Source organism: Hyla sarda, chromosome 5, assembly GCF_029499605.1.
Source record: "Hyla sarda isolate aHylSar1 chromosome 5, aHylSar1.hap1, whole genome shotgun sequence".
Classification (NCBI taxonomy): Eukaryota; Metazoa; Chordata; class Amphibia; order Anura; family Hylidae; genus Hyla; species Hyla sarda.
The window spans coordinates 83,195,840-83,217,033 of NC_079193.1; the positions used below are offsets into that span (position 1 = coordinate 83,195,840).

General features: G+C 42.6%; 1 protein-coding gene across 6 annotated transcripts in view; it reads right to left on the reverse strand.

Moving 5' to 3' along the window:
• Positions 1 to 21,194, reverse strand: part of GSDME (gasdermin E) — a 151,605-nt gene that overhangs the window by 121,306 nt on the left and 9,105 nt on the right. For all 6 annotated transcript variants that reach the window (XR_008843951.1, XM_056519826.1, XM_056519825.1 and 3 more), the window contains exons 2-3: positions 19,014 to 19,248; positions 8,612 to 8,804 (exon numbers count right to left, since the gene is read on the reverse strand). Coding sequence is in view for 5 of the 6 variants with exons in the window: in XM_056519826.1 (XP_056375801.1) it covers positions 8,612 to 8,804; positions 19,014 to 19,230 (410 nt within the window). In the remaining variant the exon portion in view is untranslated. The remainder of the gene's footprint in view (positions 1 to 8,611; positions 8,805 to 19,013; positions 19,249 to 21,194) is intronic.

Genomic DNA, 21,194 nt, shown 5'->3' on the forward strand with positions numbered 1-21,194 from the left:
TTTTCAAATCAACTGATGCCAGAAAGTTAACAGATTTTTAAATTACTTCTATTTAAAAATCTTAATCCTTCCAGTACTTATGAATTCCTGTATGCTCCTGAGGAAGTTGTATAGTTTTTTTCTGTCTGACCATAGTGCTCTCTGTTGACACCTCTGTCCATGTGTCAGGAACTGTCCGGAGCAGGAGAGGTTTGGTATGGGGATTTGCTCCTTGGACAGTTTTGCACCTTTGACATTTCCTGACATGGACAGAGGTTTCAGCAGACAGCACTGTGATCAGACAGAAAACAACAACTCAACTTCCTCTGGAACATACAACAGCTGATGAGAACTGGAAGGATTAAGATTTTTCTCAATATAAGTAATTTACAAATCTGTTTAACTTTCTGGAACAAGTTGATTTAAAAAACAAACAAACAAAAAAAAGTTTTCCACTGGAGTACCCCTTTAAAGGGAAATCTACATCAAAAAGGTGGCATCAGTGTTTGAATCCAATTAAAACCCTTAGGTTTTGTATCTCCAGAAATATCTCCCCATGTCAAATATTATTCTGATATATTGATCACTATATCTATACTCATATGCCTTTATTAAATGCTATATGCCATTGCTAAATATCGCAGAAGAACTTTGCTTTCCCGAATTCAAAAATTTAAGCTTGCTCTTTACCCGTAATTAAAGAGGTATTCCAGGCAAAAACTTTCTTATATATCAACTGGCTCTGGAAAGTTAAACAGATTTGTAAATTACTTCTATTAAAAAATCTTAATCCTTCCAATAGCTATTAGCTTCTGAAGTTGAGTTGCTGTTTTCTGTCTAACTGCTTTCTGATGACACACGTCCCGGGAGCTGTCCAGCTCCTATGGGGATATTTTCCCATCATGCACAGCTCCCGTGACGTAACATCATCATTGAGCAGTTAGATTTTTTAATAGAAGTAATTTACAAATCTGTTTATCTTTCCGGAGCCAGTTGATATAAAAAAAAGTTTTTGCCTGGAATACCCCTTTAAGTCTAGAACCTGGAGATGGAGTCTGTGGATACCAGAAGTCTAAACATTGGGTTTTGTGGAAGGATGGAAAAATCTCAAGCTAGAGATGTTGCAACATAAGTGACTTATGCTACGCCATGCTCAAATGACCAATCAGCATATAAAATGATGATTTGATGCATAGTTTTACCCTCCCCTTTTTTTTTTCAGATTGTAAAAACTAATTGTGATTTCCGGATAATAAACAGAACTCCCTGGAGTTAGTACCGAGGAGGGAATTTATACCAACATTGTCTGGTGTGAATTTGCTTATTAGACCCCTTGTGAATTTGCTTATTGCTTAACCCCTTAAGGACCAAGCTCATTTTGGCCTTAAGGACCAGAGCGTTTTTTGCACATCTGACCACTGTCACTTTAAACATTAATAACTCTGGGATGCTTTTAGTTATCATTCTGATTCCGAGTTTTTTCGTGACATATTCTACTTTAACATGGTGGTAAGTTTTTGTGGTAACCTGCATCCTTTCCTTGTGAAAAATCCTAAAATGTGATGAAAAATTTTAACATTTTGCATTTTTCTAACTTTGAAGCTCTCTGCTTGTAAGGAAAATGTATATTACAATTTTTTTTTTTTTATTCACATATACAATATGTCTACTTTATGTTTGCATCATAAAATTTATGAGTTTTTACTTTTGGAAGACACCAGAGGGCTTCAAAGTTCAGCAGCAATTTTCAAATTTTTCACAAAATTTTGAAACTCACTATTTTTCAGGGACCAGTTAAGGTTTGAAGTGGATTTGAAGGGTCTTCATATTAGAAATATCCCACAAATGACCCCATTATAAAAACTGCACCCCCCAAGTATTCAACATGACATTCAGTCAGCGTTTTAACCCTTTAGGGGTTTCACAGGAATAGAAGCAAAGTGAAGGAGAAAATTCACAATCTTCATTTTTTACACTCGCATGTTCTTGTAGACCCAATTTTTGAATTTTTACAAGAAGTAAAAGGAGAACATTTATACTTATGTTTGTTGCCCAATTTCTCTCGAGTAAGCACATACCTCATATGTCTATGTAAAGTGTTCGGCGGGCGCAGTAGAGGGCTCAGAAGCAACGAGGGGATTTTGGAGAGTACGTTTTTCTGAAATGGTTTTTGGGGGGCATGTTGTATTTAAGAAGCCCCTATGGTGCCAGAACAGCAAAAAACCCTCACATGGCATACCATTTTGGAAACTAGACCCCTTGAGGAACATAACAAGGAATAAAGTGAGCCTTAATACCCCACAGGTGTTTCACGACTTTTGCATATGTAAAACAAAATTATTATTTTTCACTAAAATGTGTTTCCCCCCAAATTTCAAATTTTTTCCAAGGGTTAATAGCAGGAAATACCCCCAAAAATTTGTAACCCCTTCTCTTCCGAGTATGGAGGTACCCCATAAGTTGACCTGAAGTACACTACGGGCGAACTACAATGCTCAGAAGAGAAGGAGTCATATTTGGCTTTTTGAGAGCAAATTTTGCTCGTGGGGCATGTCGCATTTAGGAAGCCCCTATGGTGCCAGAACAGCAAAAAAAAAAAAAACACATGGCATACCATTTTGGAAAATAGACCCCTTGAGGAACGTAACAAGGGGTACAGTGAGCACTTGCCCCCCACTGGTGTCTGACAGATCTTTGGAACAGTGGGCTGTACAAAAGTTTTCATTTTCACGGACCACTGTTCCAAAGATCCGTCAGACACCAGTGGGGGGTAAATTCTCACTGCACCCCTCATTACATTCTGTGAGGGGTGTAGTTTCCGAAATGGGGTCACATGTGTTTTTTTTTTTTTTGCGTTTGTCAAAACCGCTGTAACAATCAGCCACCCCTGTGCAAATCACCTCAAATGTACATGGTGCACTCTCCCCTCTGGGCCTTGTTGTGCACCCCCAGAGCACTTTGCGCCCACATATGGGGTATCTCCGTAGTCGGGAGAAATTGCGTAACAAATTTTGGGGGGCTTTTTCCCTTTTACCTCTTGTGAAAATGTAAAGTATAGGGCAACATCAGCATGTTAGTGTAAAAAATGTAATTTTTTTACACTAACATTGTGGTGTAGACCCCAACATTTCCTTTTCATGAAGGGTTAAAGGAGAAAAAGCCCACCAAACCTTGTAATGCAATTTCTTCCGAGTACGGCGATACCCCATATGTGCCCCTAAACTGTTGCTCTGAAATACGACAGGGCTCCGAAGTGAGAGAATACCATGTGCATTTGAGGCCTAAATTAGGGATTTGCATAGGGGTGGACATAGGGTTATTCTACGCCAGTGATTCCCAAACAGGGTGCCTCCAGCTGTTGCAAAACTCCCAGCATGCGTGGACAGTCAATGGCTGTCTGGCAATACTGGGAGTTGCTGTTTTTCAACAGCTGGAGGCTCTGCTTTGGAAACAGTGGCGTACCGGACGTTCTTACTGGGGAGGGGAGGGGGCTGTGTAGGGGTATGTGTATATGTAGTGTTTTTAACTTTTTATTTTATTTTGTGGTAGTGTAGTGTTTTTAGGTTACAGTCACACGGGCGGGGGATTACAGCGAGTTTCCCAACGCAAAATTTGCTGCATCTCAAACTTGCAGCGAGAAACCCACTGTAAAACCCTCGCCCATGTGAATGTACCCTGTACATTCACAGGGGGGGTGCACCAGCTGTTGCAAAACCACAACTCCCAGCATGCATGGTCTGTTAGTGCATGCTGGGAGTTATAGTTTTGCAACAGCTGGAGGCTCACAGGTTAGGAAACACTGAGTTAGAAACAGACAATGTTTCCCAACCAGTGTGTCTCCAGTTGTTGCAAAACTACAACTCCCAGCATGCCCAGACAGCTGAAGGGCATGCTGGGAGTTGTAGCTCAGCAACATCTGGCCCTTCAGATGTTGCTGAACTAAAACTCCCAGCATGCCTGGACAGTCAGTGCATGCTGGGAGTTGTAGTTTTGCAACAGCTGGAAGAGCACAGATTGGAGACCATTATACAATGGTCTCCAAACTGGGGCCTTCCAGATGTTGCAAAACTACAACTCCCAGCATGCCCAGACAGCCAAAGGCTGTCTAGGCATGCTGGGAGTTGTAGTCTTCAGACTCCTAGAGGCAGCTGTGAAGATCTTCACTGCTGCCTCTGAGGACCATGTACTTACCTGCCGGTCCCATCGCTGCTCGTCCACGTGGCCGATCCCGCGCTGCTCCTCGGTCCCGCCGCTGCTCCAGGTAAGGCCGCCGGTCCACGCGTGTTCCCCCCTATGCCGCAGGTCCCCGCGAGCCCCCGCAGCCATCTTCCCCCGTTCTGCCCGACTTCCAGGGGCGGGCAGTGCTGGGGATCTGAACTTTCACCCCAGTTCACTGTGATTGGTCCACAGGGACTAATCACAGTGATCGCTGACCAGGACCATCAATGGATGGTCCTGGGGGGTGAAGCAGAAGTTGTTCCCTGCTGGAAACAGCGGGACTTCTGCTGGTTAACCCGTGCGATGCTGCGCATCGCCGGGTTAACTGAAGGTCATTTATAAACGTCGGGATGCGCGAACGCACTGCACAACCCGGCGTTTATATATGACATTCTGCGGGAAGGGGTTAATAGACCCCTTGTGGCATTTAAACGCGCCTCCAACATAGGTGATGCCATCACACGGAGTAGATTCCGTACTGAGAAACCTGATTGGCTCAGAAGTACGGCCCCCGTATGCAACCATAAATGTAAAGGTTGTAACTGGTGTAGTTACCTGTTACCAGGGAAGAGTTACAATATCGGAGGCCAATTTGTCAAAATCAGAGCGTTCATATGCTGTCATACTGATTAGGTTATATTCGCTCTGACATGCGATTGTGGGCGGTACTACGTGGGAAGCACCACACGACCCATGCATGTCCGATTTAGGTAGCATGTGTACTCTCTGAGATCAGGTAAGGGCTCACCTAGAGTTATACAGCATTTCCAGGAGATTCATAAAAGTAATCCAGCTGCCATGAAGTATTATGGTATTCAGTGCATCCCCTTTCAAGCAGGCACAGACAGGAAGAAAATCTTACTGCGTACGGAAACAAGATGGATCCTGCGCTTAGAGGCACAGGGCAACCTGGGCCTCAATGATAAGCAAGATTTAGGTATATTCCTGTGATAATGTTTACATGATTATGTTTAAATATTATTATTATGCATTGGATTGTTTTTAATCATTTTAAAGTCACTAGCACTTTTTCTTGTAACACTCCCACCTGATGACGTCAGCACCGACAGGTGTATAACCGGCACTGACGACACAGAGGGGAGTGGTCTGATGATGTAGTCTTGTACTACGAAACAGCTGTCACACCGGTTCCTAGGAGTATCCCTGATGTAGCCGCCCGCTGCTGGATTTCTTGCACCGTGCACTTTGTTATGCGCCTGTTCCACATGAATAAAGCATAAGAAAATCATACCTGAAGAGTGGTGAGTGCTTTCCTCATATTTCTCCTTATCTCCATTGTTTGGAAGCATTTTGTGCATTAGAGGAGCTAGCACCACCTGTCTCCCACGTCTCCCAGCTTACACCATTCGCTGTGCTTTACACGCCAAGCCAGGCTTAATATATGCAGTGCCAGACAAACTGACTCTTATACACATTATTGTGAATTTGCTTATGTCGACACTCAGCAAAATAGCACAGCGCTAGTGACTCACAGTTTAAGGCCACACATTAAAGGCATCCTTAACAGTCAGAGAGCTGCTTTACACATCAGTTCTTTGCAATAATTAAGGGAAAATATACATTTAAAATTGCTACAGTTTCACTGTGTATTTGCAGAGAAACCCTAGGTTGAAATGGTCTATAGCATCTGGATCCAGCCTAATGGAACCTTCTACCATACAGACAATTGGTTATATTTATGGGAACAAACGCTGACTCTATATAGAAACTGTCAATTTAATCTATGACTGTGGCATATTTATTAAAAGTAGAACAAAGTTGCTAGTCTATGGGGAGATTTATTAAAAACTATCCAGAGGAAAAGTTGCTGCATTGCCCTTAGCAACCAATCAGATCGCTTCTTTCATTTTTTTTGAAAAGGCCTCTGAAAAATTAAAGAAGCGATCTGATTGGTTGCTATGGGCAACTCAGCAACTTTTCCTCTGGCAGGTTTTGATAAATCTCCCCCTCTATCTATTGCATGGCAGACTCTCAACTAAACCCAAGAGCAAATCAAAGCACTTTTGGGGATGTTAGCATATGATCCCCTACTAGTACAGTCTTCTAATATGTCTCTTTGAACAATTACATGTCACACCTGTACTTTAACTCTGCCCCTCTTTCCTAAGACAAAATCTTCTCTTTAAACATAAATAAGTACAACTTTAAATGCACTTTCTGCTTTTTAAACAGTAATTTGGATGCAATATTTAACTTCAGCAAAAAAGATATACAGTCATGGCGGTAAATGTTGGCACCCCTGAAATTTTTCAAGCAAATTACGTTTTTTCACACAGAAAAGGATTGCAGTAACACGTTTTGCTATACACATGTTGTTTCCCTTTGTGTGCATTGGAACTAAACAAAAAAAAAAAAAAGGAGGAAAAAAATAGCAAATTGGACATAATGTCACACCAAACTCCAAAAATGGGCTGGACAAAATTATTGGCACACTTTTAAAATTGTGGAAAAATATCAACAATCTCAAGGTTACAAGTCCATCTCCAGAGATCTAGATTCGCCTTTGTCCACAGTGCGCTACATCATCAAGAAGTTTGCAACCCATGGCACTGTAGCTAATCTCCCTGGGCGTGGATGGAAGAGTAAAATTGATGAAAGGTTTCGAAACAGGATACTCCGGATGGTGGATAAGCAGCCCCAAACAAATTCCAAAGATATTCAAGCTGTCCTGCAGGCTCAGGGAGCATCAGTGTCAGCGCAAACTATCCGTCAACATTTAAATGAAACAAAACACTATGGCAGGAGACCCAAAAGGACCCCACTGCTGACACAGACATAGAAAAGCAAGACTACATTTTGCCAAAATGAACTTGAGTAAGCCAAAATCCTTCAGGGAAAACGTCTTGTGGACAGATTAGACCAAGATAGAGCATTATGGTAAAGCACATCATTCTACTGTTTACCGAAAATGGAATGAGGCCTACAAAGAAAAGAACACTGTACCTACAGTGAAATATGGTGGAGGATCAATGATGTTTTGGGGTTGTTTTGCTGCTTCTGGCACTGGGTGCCTTGAATGTGTGCAAGGCATCATGAAATCTGAGGATTACCAACGGATTTTGGGTCGCACTGTACAGCCCAGTGTCAGAAAGCTGGGATTGCGTCTGAGATCATGGGTCTTCCAGCAGGACAATGACCCCAAACATATGTCAAAAAGCACCCAGATATGAATGGCAACAAAGCGCTGGGAGAGATCTGAAGTGGCAGCAATGAGTCCAGATCTAAATCCCATTGAACACCTGTGGAGAGACCTTAAAACTGCTGTTGGGAAAAGGCGCCCTTCCAATAAGAGAGACCTGGAACAGTTTGCAAAGGAAGAGTTGTCCAAAATTCCGGCTGAGAGGTGTAAGAAGCTTATTGATGGTTATAGGAAGTGACCGATTTCAGTCATTTTTTCCAAAGGGTGTGCAACCAAATATTAAGTTTAGGGTGCCAAAATTTGTCCAGACCATTTTTGGAGTTTGGTGTGACATGATGTCCAATTTGCTTTTTTTTACTCCTTTTTTGGTTTAGTTCCAATACACACAAAGGGAATAAACATGTGTTACTGCAATCCTTTTCTGTGAGAAATACTTCATTTTCTTGAAAAATTTCAGGGGTGCCAACATTTACGGTAATGACTGTATATTATAATAGTTGGGAGCACGTGTAATTCAGTGCTACATATATAATTGTCTTTGTTCTAAAGATTTTTTCCCCCATCACATTTCATTCTTTGACAGGCAGAAGGTTAAAGCTGTCACCCCAGTGACACATTAGTTGCCAATGTAGCTGCTTTTATCCAAAGTTCTGCACAGTGATTGTGACAAACAAGCACATTCAGTACATTTTCAAGCCACTCTTTGCAGAAAATATATCAATAAGAATAAGGGTTAAAGTGTGTCATTCGTAAAAACGTTAAACTTTTGAAAAGTCTGGGAGACATGTCTAAATCGAAATAAATCTCAGTCCTGAGACCGGCTGTAATCATCAGTAATAGCCGGACAAGGTGGGTAGCATCGCTCTTCACTCCCCAGCTTGCTGTCCCATTCGACTATTTTACTCCATAGACTAATGCAGTGGAAAACTCAGATTTAAAATGACAGCAAAGTGAAGCATGCGCAGGTTTTGGGACTAAGACCTGGTGGGACCTAAACTTTGTCTGGACGTCAACAGTGACCATATAGGAATAGATGCCAGGCTCCAACTATTCCTAGAAAGGCTGCATTGAGAAATACCACTGTCTAGCTGTTACTAAGAATAAATGAAACAAAAAAGAAGAAAAAACTTCACTTCTGTAAATTCCTTTTTTCTAATGCCTTAATGCACAAAATTGTAATTTGCTGTATATTGTACTTCAAAAGATTAAAATACATTTTCACCACAAAATAATAGGTATAATAAATATGATTACCTGTCTTGTACATCCTTCATAAGATGTTGCATGTCGACCTCTTGCTTTCTTAGGGTTCCAAAAGAAGACTGACTTTCCACTTTTTCAGTCCCTCCAACATTGCCATGAATTGTTGCAAAATCAGCTTCCATATTACCTTGTATTAAGTCACCAAATTTTCCTTCATAGGTTACAAATTCCGATTCAACTACAACTAGAAGAGATATAGTGTCAGCATGAAAATTAGTTAGGCTTTACATTGCATTATTGCAGTGCAGTGCATCCCAGCTATATGTTGGATTCTGTCAAAACAGGGATGCTGTGTATGCACTGCAGCAAGCCCCACTCACTTCAATGGCCTGGCACCAAGTTACCACATTTGGGCTGTTTCCTGCTTATATACATTTAGTCTGCTGGACTGAACAACATGATCTAGTAACCGAAACATATACGAGCGAAAGTGGTCTGATCGTAGTCACTCGCTTCCTACGATCAGGCCATTTAAGTGGGTGGGGCCTGCTGCAGTGCATCACAGTATACATCAGCATCCTTGTTTCAACAGGTTTTGTAGTGGAAACCCAGCCTAAAAGGGGTACTCCCTTGCTCAGCGTTTGGAACAAACTGTTCCAAACGCTGGAGCTGGTAGCTCGTGACGTCATAACGCCGCCCCCTCATGACATCACACCCCGCCCTCTCAGCTGTCACGCCCCCTCACATAGACTTGCATTGAGGGGACGGAGCGCGATATCATGAAGGGGCTATGACAAAACGAGTTCCCGGCAACGGCTCCAGCGTCCTGAACAGTTTGTTCCAAATGCTGAGCAGCGGAGTACCCCTTTAAGTGTGAAAGGATTAAAGGTACAAAAAGGAAAGCTGCAGCCTAAAGATCTTACTGTACAGAGGTGCAGCTCAATCCAAAGACTGCATTATTAGTATATGTGATGCTCCTGCTTGTGACTTGTTGGGGGCTTTTTATTTGCTCAACTTCCATATATTTTGATGCCTCAATGCATCTAAAAAGGAGTGGCCTTAAGAAAAGTATTACATAGCAATCTATTTTGTACAGGTCAACATTGTTTGACATTACGAAATACAGTGGTGTTTGAAAGTTTGTGAAGCTTGAAAAAATTTTTTTTTTAAATCAATTGGTTTCAGAAAGGTAGACAGATTTGTAAATTACTTTTATTTAAAAATATTAATCCTTCCAGTACTCAGCTGCTGCATGCTCCACATGAAGTTCTTTTCTGTCTGACCACAGTGCTCTTTGCGGACACGGCTGTCCTTTTTAGGAACTGTCCGGAGCAGGATAGGCTTGCTATGGGGATTTACTCCTACTCTGGACAGCTCCTTATATGGACAGAGGTGTCAGCAGAGAGCACTGTGGTCAGACAGAAAGAAAATTCAAAAAGTAAAGAACTTCCTGTGAAACATAAAGCAGCTGAAAAGTACTGGAAGGGTTAAGATTTTTAAATAGAAGTAATTAACAAATCTGTTTAACTTTCTGACAGCAGTTGATTTAAAAAAAAAAAAAAAAAAAAAAAAAAAAAAAAGCTATGCCTGTCATAGGTATGTGCCTATAAGACCTTGCCAATGACAGCCATCCTACAGCAGGTAACTGCACAGGTATAGCTTCTGTGCAATCTCTCTCATGTACATTGAAAAAATTGAGACATTAATAGGGAGATATTCCAGAGATTTTTAATCTTGGGCAGCAGTTAAATTTAAAAAAAAAAAAAAAGAAAATAAACTATATTTATCCCTCTTGCTCCCCCACCACTTCCAAAATCTCTGCATTGGTCCCCCACTGCAAGGTGAAAGGGCCTTGTACCAAACAGACACAAGGAAATGCAACACTGTGAGGGAATGACACAAAGATAGCGGCAGCAGCAGGGGAGCAGGGGGCAAGTTTTTAATCTACGGTATTTATTTATGCCTGGAGCACAGCTAAATAGAAAAAAAATCCAGAATACTCCTTTAAAGCGTACCTAACAGTTTTTTATTATTTGGGAGAGATGATATGTGTTACTCAGTACCTCACCCTGATCATGTACATCTAAGTTTTATGTGTTTAGCCCCTATATTTCTAATAAAAACAGCTTACATCAGTTGCAGTCTGGATTCTCATCTTCTCTCAGGCAGGGGGCATGTCCCTCTTGCCCTCACTCTACATGACTGAACTTCCTCCCTCACTGTGTGTCACTGAGTCTGGGAGGGAGCCTGGCAGTCAGCCAATCACTGCAGGCTGCTCTGTAACCATTTCCTCTCTGGATATCCTCATCCTCTGATCCTCTTACATTTTGAACGACTGGCTGGGATTTGTAGTCACCAACACACATTATCTTATGCAATATGTAAGAGGAACAGAGGATAATATATATAATCCTCTGCTCCTCTTACATATTGCATAAGATAATGTTTGTTGGGGACCTCAAATCCCAACCAGCTGTGCAGTGACTCTGACTTGGATAGCGGTGTATACATATATTTGTGGTCGGATTATTCTTTGTGATGAGTGAGGTACATTAACCATAAAATATAACTAAGGCCTGATGTGTGCCCAGCCGGCTGTATACGGTAACCTAAGGTAAGAAGTGGGCTACCCCAAAGGTTGAGACACAGGAAAACCTGTGTAAATAATAATAAGGGACGGTTGGGTGGGAGAACGAAACCGACCCGTAGACTTCCTGGGACCGGGACCCTGGTACATATAGCTCCATAACTCCTCCCACAACTTAGGTTAACTGCAATCAGCTAACCTCCATTTTTTGTGGTCGGATTTTTCTTCGTGATGCGCGAGGTACATTAAGCTATGTCATTACCCTAGTGTAACCATAAAATATAACTAAGGCCTGATGTGTGCCCAGCCGGCCGTATAGGATAACCTAAGGTAAGAAGTGGGCAAAACACCAGACCGTTTAGGAAATAATTATTTTATTAGCAAATTACCAACTTTATATATCAGCAAGTCTACCAAAAGCTTGAGCCATTTCCACCTGAGGATCAGGGATATAACGCTGAAAACATGGTGATTTTCAGCGACCCAACTTCTTTATAATGTGAGAGGGAACACCATGTCTGGAGGCCGATGAAGCTGCCCCCATCCTAAAGGAGTGGCCAGTAATAGAGACCGGGTCTATGCTAGCATTACAAGCCAGTATCCTCATATGTCTCACAAAGTCCTTGGAAGAAAGCAGCGGTAATACAGGAAAAGGGAGTAACGGAGAATCTGGCGATTTGTCACATAGTTATTCTGATAACTGATTAAGAACTTCCACCGGGCACCAAGTATTTTGGGTAGGGAAATATTTAACTTGTACTTGTTTATTCTGCTGGGTTTTGGTGCAGTCTAACATGAGTATATATCCAGACCCTGAAGGTACAAGATGTCTGACCAATGTAGCCTGAGAATTGAAGTTGGTCTTGGTAAATTTACCTGGCCTCAGGAACCCAAAATAACCCAAGTACATGGCTGCTTTTAACACAATTCTGGCAGAAAAGCCAAATGGGTGATTGTCTAAAATACGACTAAACTGTTAAAACATGGCTGCGGACAACGGAAATTCTGGATGGAAATTTAGGCTTCTCTGATTTCTGGATACCTTTCAGAGCTGCTTTGACCGGATGAGCACTTAAAATGGATGGAAAATTAGGGTAACTGAGGGAGCGATAGTGTTGAATGCCAGAAATATATAACCGGATAGAACTGTGGGATAATTTTAGCGAAGAGTGGCAAAAGGATACAAAAGCTAGGATGTAGGATATGTCCATAGGCTGAGGTGACGGGTTAGTATGATAAAATTTAAGGAAAGTGTCCCAAGCTATTTTGTTTGATCTGGCTGTATTTTTGGCTAAAGATAGGTTGATTAATTTTAGCGCTCCATTGTAATGCCTGCTTAATCCAACCTCAATGTGCTGAACAGGGGTATAGGCATGGTTATCTTGTCCGCTTCTGGCATGACTTGGCGGAACACCTGGAGATTAAAGCGAGAGAGCGCGTCAGCGGCCACGTTCTTTTTACCCTCTATATGGACGCACTCTATGTGGAAATTTTTAAGTAAAGCAGTATGAGTCAGTCTACGGAGGAATGACACGATATGTAAAGACTTTGACCTCCCCCATGTAGCCATGTGATCCGTATGAAAAACTACCGTCTGACCTTGCCAAAGGTGACCCCACATCTGAGCTGCCGCCACTATCGGAATGATCTCGAAAAAAACTGACGTGGAAGTGAACCCCGGCAAGGCCAGCAATTCCAGAGGCCATGTACCGGAAAACCAATGTGTCGCATATATGACCGCATAGCCCGCAGATGCTGCAGCATCCGTAATCACAATTGGTGAAAACTGATTGGACCTCGGAATGAACATGGAGACTCCGTTCCATCCCATCAAATATTGGCCCCACATGGCCAAGTCCGCTCTTGCAGCCTGAACAAGAACCACAGGAGAATCGGCGTCGGGGGCTGATGGAAGAAGGGCAAGTAATCTAGAGACAAATGCTCTGCCCTGAGGGATAATCCTCATAGCAAAATTTAGCATGCCCAAAAGACTCTGGAGCTGCTGTCTGTTTGACACCAGAGAGCATGCTAAATTATGTATGACCACCCAGATTTGATCCAATTTCTCCTGTGGGAGACTGGCTTCCATGCTGACAGTGTCCAGTACGACCCCTAGGAAGGTGATGGAAGTTGAGGTACCCTCTCCCTTCCTATCTGCCACAGGGATGTTGAGACAGCGGAACACGTGAAGAAGGAGTCTCCAAATCCCCGGGCACACAAGAAGGACCTTTGAGCAACAAGAAGTCAACCAAATAATGCAAAACATTGGAACATGACCATTGATTTACTAAGATCCATTCCAAGGCCGATGCAAACGAGTCGAACAGCCAAGGGCTGCTTTTTGACCCGAAAGTAAGGCGAGTAGCGAAATAATATCGTCCACACCATTTAATCCCATGCCACTGACATAAGTCAGGACGGATAGGCAACAGTTTAAAAGCATCCGAGATATTGGCTTTGGCTTTGGACAGCCGCGGTGCGGCTGGTCGGGGGTCGGTCGCGGGTGCGGCGGCGGTGATAGGTCTCAGGACCCCCAGACAAGCAGGGGGAGAGAAGCGGGTGGTGGCCGCGGCCTATGGCACCGCAAAAGCCTCTACAGTGCATTGATTTAAAGCGCCCGCTTTAAATCAATGATCTGCAGCGGTGTCGCGGGGGGATAAATAGCCGATAACTTATACCGGAATAACGGTATAAGTTATCGGCTATCGGCCCTAACCTCCACCGATTATCGGTATCAGCCCTAAAAAAACGATATCGGTTGATCCCTAATACATACACACACACACACACACACACACACACACACAGGGTGGGCCATTTATATGGATACACCTTAATAAAATGGGAATGGTTGGTCATATTAACTTCCTGTTTGTGGCACATTAGTATATGTGAGGGGGGAATCTTTTCAAGATGGGTGGTGAACATGGTGGCCATTTTGAAGTCGGCCATTTTGAATCCAACTTTTGTTTTTTCAATAGGAAGAGGGTCATGTGACACATCAAACATATTGGGAATTTCACAAGAAAAACAATGATGTGCTTGGTTTTAACATAACTTTTTTCTTTCATGAGTTATTTACAAATTTCTGACCACTTATAAAATGTGTTCAATGTGCTGCCCATTGTGTTGGATTGTCAATGCAACCCTCTTCTCCCACTCTTCACACACTGATAGCAACACCACAGGAGAAATGCTAGCACAGGCTTCCAGTATCAGTAGTTTCAGGTGCTGCACATCTCGTATCTTCACAGCATAGACAATTGCCTTCAGATGACCCCAAAAGATAAAAGTCTAAGGGGGTCAGATAGGGAGACCCTGGGGGCCATTCAACCGGCCCACGAAGACTAATCCACTTTCCAGGAAACTGTTCATCTAGGAATGCTCGGACCTGACACCCATAATGTGGTGGTGCACCATCTTGCTGTAAAAACTCAGGGAACATGCCAGCTTCAGTGCATAAAGAGGGAAACACATCATCATGTAGCAATTTCGCATATCCAGTTGCCTTGAGGTTTCCATTGATGAAGAATGGCCCCACTATCTTTGTACCCCATATACCACACCATACCATAAATTTGTGTTCCAATAGTCTTGGAGGGATCTATCCAATGTGGATTAGTGTCAGACCAATAACGGTGGTTTTGTTTGTTAACTTCACCATTCACATAAAAGTTTGCCTCATCACTGAACAAAATCTTCTGCGTAAACTGAGGGTCCTGTTCCAATTTTTCAGCACCTGAAACTACAGATACTGGAAGCCTGTGCTAGCATTTCTCCTGCGGTGTTGCTATCAGTGTGTGAAGAGTGGGAGAAGAGGATTGCATTGACAATCCAACACAATGGGCAGCACATTGAACACATTTTATAAGTGGTCAGAAACTTGTAAATAACTCATGAAAGAATAAAGTTACGTTAAAACCAAGCACATCATTGTTTTTCTTGTGAAATTCCCAATACGTTTGATGTGTCACATCACCCTCTTCCTATTGAAAAAACTAAAGTTGGATTCAAAATGGCTGACTTCAAAATGTCCGCCATGGTCACCACCCATCTTGAAAATTTTTCCCCCTCACATATACTAATGTGCCACAAACAGGAAGTTAATATCACCAACCATTCTCATTTTTATTAAGGTGTATCCATATATACACTGCAATGCACGAATTTGTAGTCTCATTCTGCAATATGAAAGAGGAGCAGAGGATACAGGGGTGTGGAAATTTTATAAAAAAACTACTTGTCCACGGGACTAAAATGGAGCAAAATCTACTTGTCCCTCATGACGATCCACTTGTCCTGGCCAATTTTCGCTTTTACGCTCTGATTTTTTCCTCCTCGCCCTATAATAGCCATAACTACCTACTATAATGATACCTTTGAATTTTTCAATAACATTCTCTGAACCAAAAAATATATATATATTTAGGGAAGTGAAATTGAAATAGTAAAAGATAATTTTGCAGATTTGGGGTTTTTCTTTTCTGCGCCATTTATCTTGTGGTTGAGGTAACATGTTAGTTTTTTACTTTAGGCGCCTGATTACAGCGATACCAGATTTGTATTGTTTACGTCATGTTTTACTAATTCTGAACTTTTTCTAATTTTTTTAATTGCCATTTTTTAACCCCTGTAGCTTTATTTTTTTTTTCACATACCAGGCTGTATGAGGGATCATTTTTTGCGCCATAATCTGTTTTTTGTATCGGTACCATTTTGGCATTGATCTGACTTTTTAATCGCTTTTTAACTTTTTTTTTCTGGGATATTATAAAAATTGCAAATCTGTGGTTTGGTATTTTTATTACATTTACCGTACGGGATACATAATGTTATGTTTTAATAGGTTGTACAATTATGCACGAAGCAATACCAAATATGTTTATTTTTATTATGTTTGCATGTTTTTATATAGGAAAAGGGGGTGATTTGAACTTTTAACATGGAAGGGGTTAATGCAGCGGTCTTCAAACTGTGGCCCTCCAGATATTGCAAAACTACAACTCCCAGCATGCCCGGAACAGCCAACGGCTGTCCGGGCATGCTGGGAATTGTAGTTTTGTAACATCTGGAGGGGCACAGTTTGAAGACCACTGGGTGTCTTTCAAACTTTTATTAAAACTTTTTTTTTTCTTTTACACTTTATTAGACTTATGAGGAATCATTAGATTCCTCAGACAGATGAATAGATTCTATTGAACTCTATTATTCTGTGTGCTCTGTGATCCATTGATAGAGCCTGGTCCAGCCAATGACAGAGCAGGGACAGGAGGAAGCAGAGGTAAGTTCTCCGGCTACCTCCATAGTGGATCGCCCCCCTGCAATCGCGCTGCGGGGGGGAGGGGTGATCCACCCCCCTAGCCCACCAGGGAGCATTCACATGTCCCTTTAGACCAGTGGTTCTCAACCTTTTCGGTGACCGTACCCCACAAGGCATGAAAGTATGTCCACGGGTACCCCCTCACGCGGAACTTGCGAGCGAGGGGTACCCGCAGACAAAAGGCGTGTTCTTACCTTTGTACTAATGCATCCCATCTCCATCTTAATCCCCTTGTGCTATTATTCCCCCTCCGTCTTAGTCCCCCTGTCCCACAATTCCCACCTCCCTCTGATTCCCTTTTACCATTATTCCCCCTCCATCTTTATCCCCTTGTGCCATTATTATCCAATATGGAACAAGGGGATTAAGATGGAGGAGGGGGAATAATGATACAGGGGGATTAATATGGAGGGGGGGGTTGATAATTCCCCCTCCCTCTGATCCCCTTTTGCCATATCGGATAATAATAGCACAAGGGGATTAAGATGGAGGGGGGGGGGGGGGGGATAATCAACCCCCCCTCCTCCATATTAATCCCCTTGTGTCATTATTCCCCCCTCCCTCTGATCCCCTTTTGTCATTTTCCCCCCTCCATATTAATCCCCTTGTGCCATTATTATCGCATATGGCAAAAGGGGGATCAAAGGAAGGGGGGAATGGTGCAAGGGGAGAGGGGAGTAATAAAGCACAAGACATAAAATTTCAATGCCTTGTGCTTAATTACTCCCCCCCCCCCATTATCCCTCTCCCCCTCCATCTTAATGCCTTGTGCTCCGTCCCATACAGTCCCCCCCCCCCCCCCCCCTCTGTGCCATACAGCTGTTTACCTGGCGTCCTGTGGTCCCGTTGCCTGCTGCTTCACGGGATGTTCCACAGGGCCGCACTGACGTGTGACGTCCCCCTGCGCTGTGCGGCAACTCCGCGCAACGTCAGGGGAGGCCACACGTCTCCCTGGCAACCACGCAGCTCACTTACAGTAGCCCCGGCCGCATCTCTGGCCGCGCTACTGTACAGTGAGCTGCCGTGGCTATGCGCTGACAAATACTGGCCAATGCATGGCCGGTATTTGTCAGCGTTTTCGCGTACCCCAGGTTGAGAACCCAGGCTTTAGACGCCGCTGTCAGCTTTGACAGCGGCGATCTAAAGGGTTAATAGCCAGCCGCGGCGATCGCCGCATGCTGGCTATTAGCGGCGGCCCCCGGCTACTGAGAACAGCCGAGGGCTGCAGAGTATGGAGCGGGCACGAGTCCGGAGCCCGCTCCATACATACTGCAGAGCGCCGCATGTATCTCCCCGTGCAGACGCGCCTCCTCCCCTCAGCTCTCCGAAGCTACAGCTGGGGGGAGTGAAGGCAGAGGACGCAGGTCTGCACGGGGAGCAATAAGCCACGCCCCCTCATCTCCCCCCACACGTCTGCAGAGCAGGGGAGAGAAGACAAATACACAGCTTCTCATCTCCCCTGCTCTGCTTCGGATCTGCAGTCTGTATGGAGCGGGCTCCCGACTCCTGCCCGCTCCATACAGACTGCAGATCCGCCACACTTGTCAGGTCCGGCCCTGCTTGCCCGAAGCCGGGCTAAGGGCCGGACAAATTCACCTGCCCGGCGCCCAAAACTGCTAGTCCGGGGCGTCGGGCGATAGAAATTCCACATGCCTGGGATAGTATATATATAATCCTCTGCTCCTCTTTCATATTGCATAATGAGACTGCAAATCCCAGCCAGTCGTTTACTCTGACTGGGATAGAGCTATAGCCCCAGGCAGTACTTGTGATGGATGGATGAGCAGCTGCAGCGCGCAAATAAATGCCTCCCTCTGTTTCTCCTTGTGCTGAGTGACAGGCCGGGAGCGCGCACAGAGCCTTCTAAAGCCCGCCCTCACTTCCTGTATTCAGACAGGCCAGAGTGTTGCCACCGTCGGTTTTTACATAGCGACAGGCAGAGATCGGCGTGGGACTCTTTTGTGAGGACCAATAGTGGCCAGTTTTATACAGGAGATTTTTAAGTTAAATCAATGAATGAAATAATTGAATGTATTTACAAATAATCATATTTTATAGTGCTCTATTGGATTTAACAAAAAACATTTTGTGATAGTGGCCATTTAAGTCCTGTATGGCCTTTCTGCTGTGATATGCAATGGACACATAACTTTTAAGAGTCTAAGATTATGTTCCCAGAAGTGCTACCCAAGTGTTAGTAAAAGCATGGACTAAATATAAAAGCCTGAAGCTAGGAATGCAGAGACTGACAAAAAAAAAAAAAAAAAAAGACTTAAAACTGGCAGCATAGTTGTTACTTATCTAAAGTCTACATTTTTATCAATCCAGATAGGTTTTAGATAACCTGAAGTTTTTTATTTCATACACAATGAAATCAAATTGACCTGAGAGATGAATACACTCCAGAATGTGTCATAAGCACATGACTGAGTACACATGGCAGTACAAAGGTTGTGCAACTGTGTCATGTACAAAATTTAACAGATAGCAGGAATCCGCATTGCATATATTGTATAGTCTCTAAAGGTGACATGTGTGACCCATACCTGGTTTTAAAGCTGTTTCTTCAGTCAGAACATCACCCAGCAGACAAGCACATGATGAAAAGTGGTACTTTGGCTTTTGCCAGCACCAGAATCGTTTCTTCTTGGCCACCACACTTAGAAGTTGGGCCTTATCGGAGTCATTTAAACTGGAGATTGATATCAATTCACCACCAGCATCAATGTCTCTCAGGAAATTCTTACTTGCTTTTGCAAACATCTTGGATAATGCAGTGACCTAAAAAAAAAGAAAAAAGAAAATCTAAATAAAAAAAGAGAGAGCAGAAAATATATAAGCCACATATTCTGGCTTCACAAAATATTGGAAACACATACTAGGATACACCAAGCCCCTGTGCATATTATTGGCTCCATGATATTTCCAGGAGAGTCAAACAAAAAGCAGTCAAAGACCTTAACCCCATAAAGGGGTACTCCGGTGAAAACCTTTTTTTCTTTTAAAATCAACTGGTGGCAGAAAGGTAAACATATTTGTAAATTACTTCTATTAAAAAATCTTAATCCTTCCAGTACTTATTAGATGCTGAATGCTACAGAGGAAATTCCTTTCTTTTTAAAACACTGATGACATCACGAGCACAGTGCTCTCTGCTGACATCTCTGTCCATTTTAGCAACCATGCATAGCAGATGTATGTTAAGAGCAGCATGGTGGCTCAGTGGTTAGCACTGCTGCCTTGCAGAGCTGGGGACTTGGGTTCAAATCCCAGAATTTCCTCTGTAGTATTCAGCAGCTAATAAGTACAGGAGATTTTTTAATAGAAGTAATTTACAAATATGTTTAACTTTCTGCCACCAGTTGATTTTAAAGAAAAAAGGTTTTCACCGGAGTACCCCTTTAAGGACCCAGCCAATTTTCAGTGTAGGATCCGGCCATTTTTTGCACATCTGACCACTGTCACTTTATGTATTAATAACTCTGGGATGCTGTTACCTTTAATTCTGATTCCGAGATTGTTTTTTTCCATGACATATTCTATTTTATGTTAGAGGTAAATTTTCGTCGATAGTTGCATAATTTCTTGGTGAAAAATTCCAAAATTTGCAGAAAATGTTTACAATTTTAAATTTTTTTTTACTTTGAAGCTCTCTGCTTGTAAGGAAAATAGACATACCAAATATATATTGATTCACATATACAAAATGTCTACTTTATGTTGGCATCATAAAGTTGACATGTTTTTACTTTTGGAAGACATCAGAGGAATTCAAAATTCAGCAGCAATTTTTCAATTTTTCACAAAATTTTCAAAATCGGAATTTTTCAGGGACCAGTTCAGGTTTAAAGTGGATTTAAAGGGCCTTCCTATTAGAAATACCCCACTAATGTCCCCATTATAAAAACTGCACCCCTCAAAGTATTCAAAATGACATTCAGTAAGTGTGTTAACCCTTTAGGTGTTTCACAGGATTGGAGCAAAGTGAAGGAGAAAATTCAAAATCTTCATTTTTTTTTACACTCATGTTCTTGTAGACCCAGTTTTTGAATTTTTGCAAGGGGTAATAGGAGAAAGAGTCCCCCAAAATTTGTAACCCAATTTCTCTCGAGTAAGGAAATACCTCATATGTGTATGTCAAGTGTTCGGCGGGCGCAGTAGAGGGCTCAGAAGGGAAGGAGCGACAATGGGATTTTGGAGAGTGAATTTTTATTAAATGTTTTTTGGGGGGCATGTCGCATTTAGGAAGCCCCTATGGTGCCAGAACAGCAGAAAACCAACCACATGGCATACCATTTTGGAAACTACACCCCACAGGTGTTTGACGACTTTTCCTTAAAGTCGGATGTGTATATGAAAAAAAAAAAATTTCACTAAAGTGCAGTTTTTTTCCCCAAATTTTTTATTTTTACAAAAGGTAATGGGAGAAAATGCCCCCAAAATTTGTAACCCCATCTCTTCTGAGTATGGAAATACCCCATGTTAGGACGTAAAATGCTCTGCGGGTGAACTACAATGCTCAGAAGAGAAGGAGTCACATTTGGCTTTTGGAAAGCAAATTTTGCTGAAATGGTTTTTGGTGGGCATGTCGCATTTAGGAAGCCCCTATGATGCCACCACAGCCAAAAAAATAAATAAAAAATCACATGGCATTCTATTTTGGAAACTACACCCCTCAAGGAAAGTAACAAGGGGTAGAGTGAGCCTTAACACCTCACAGGTGTTTT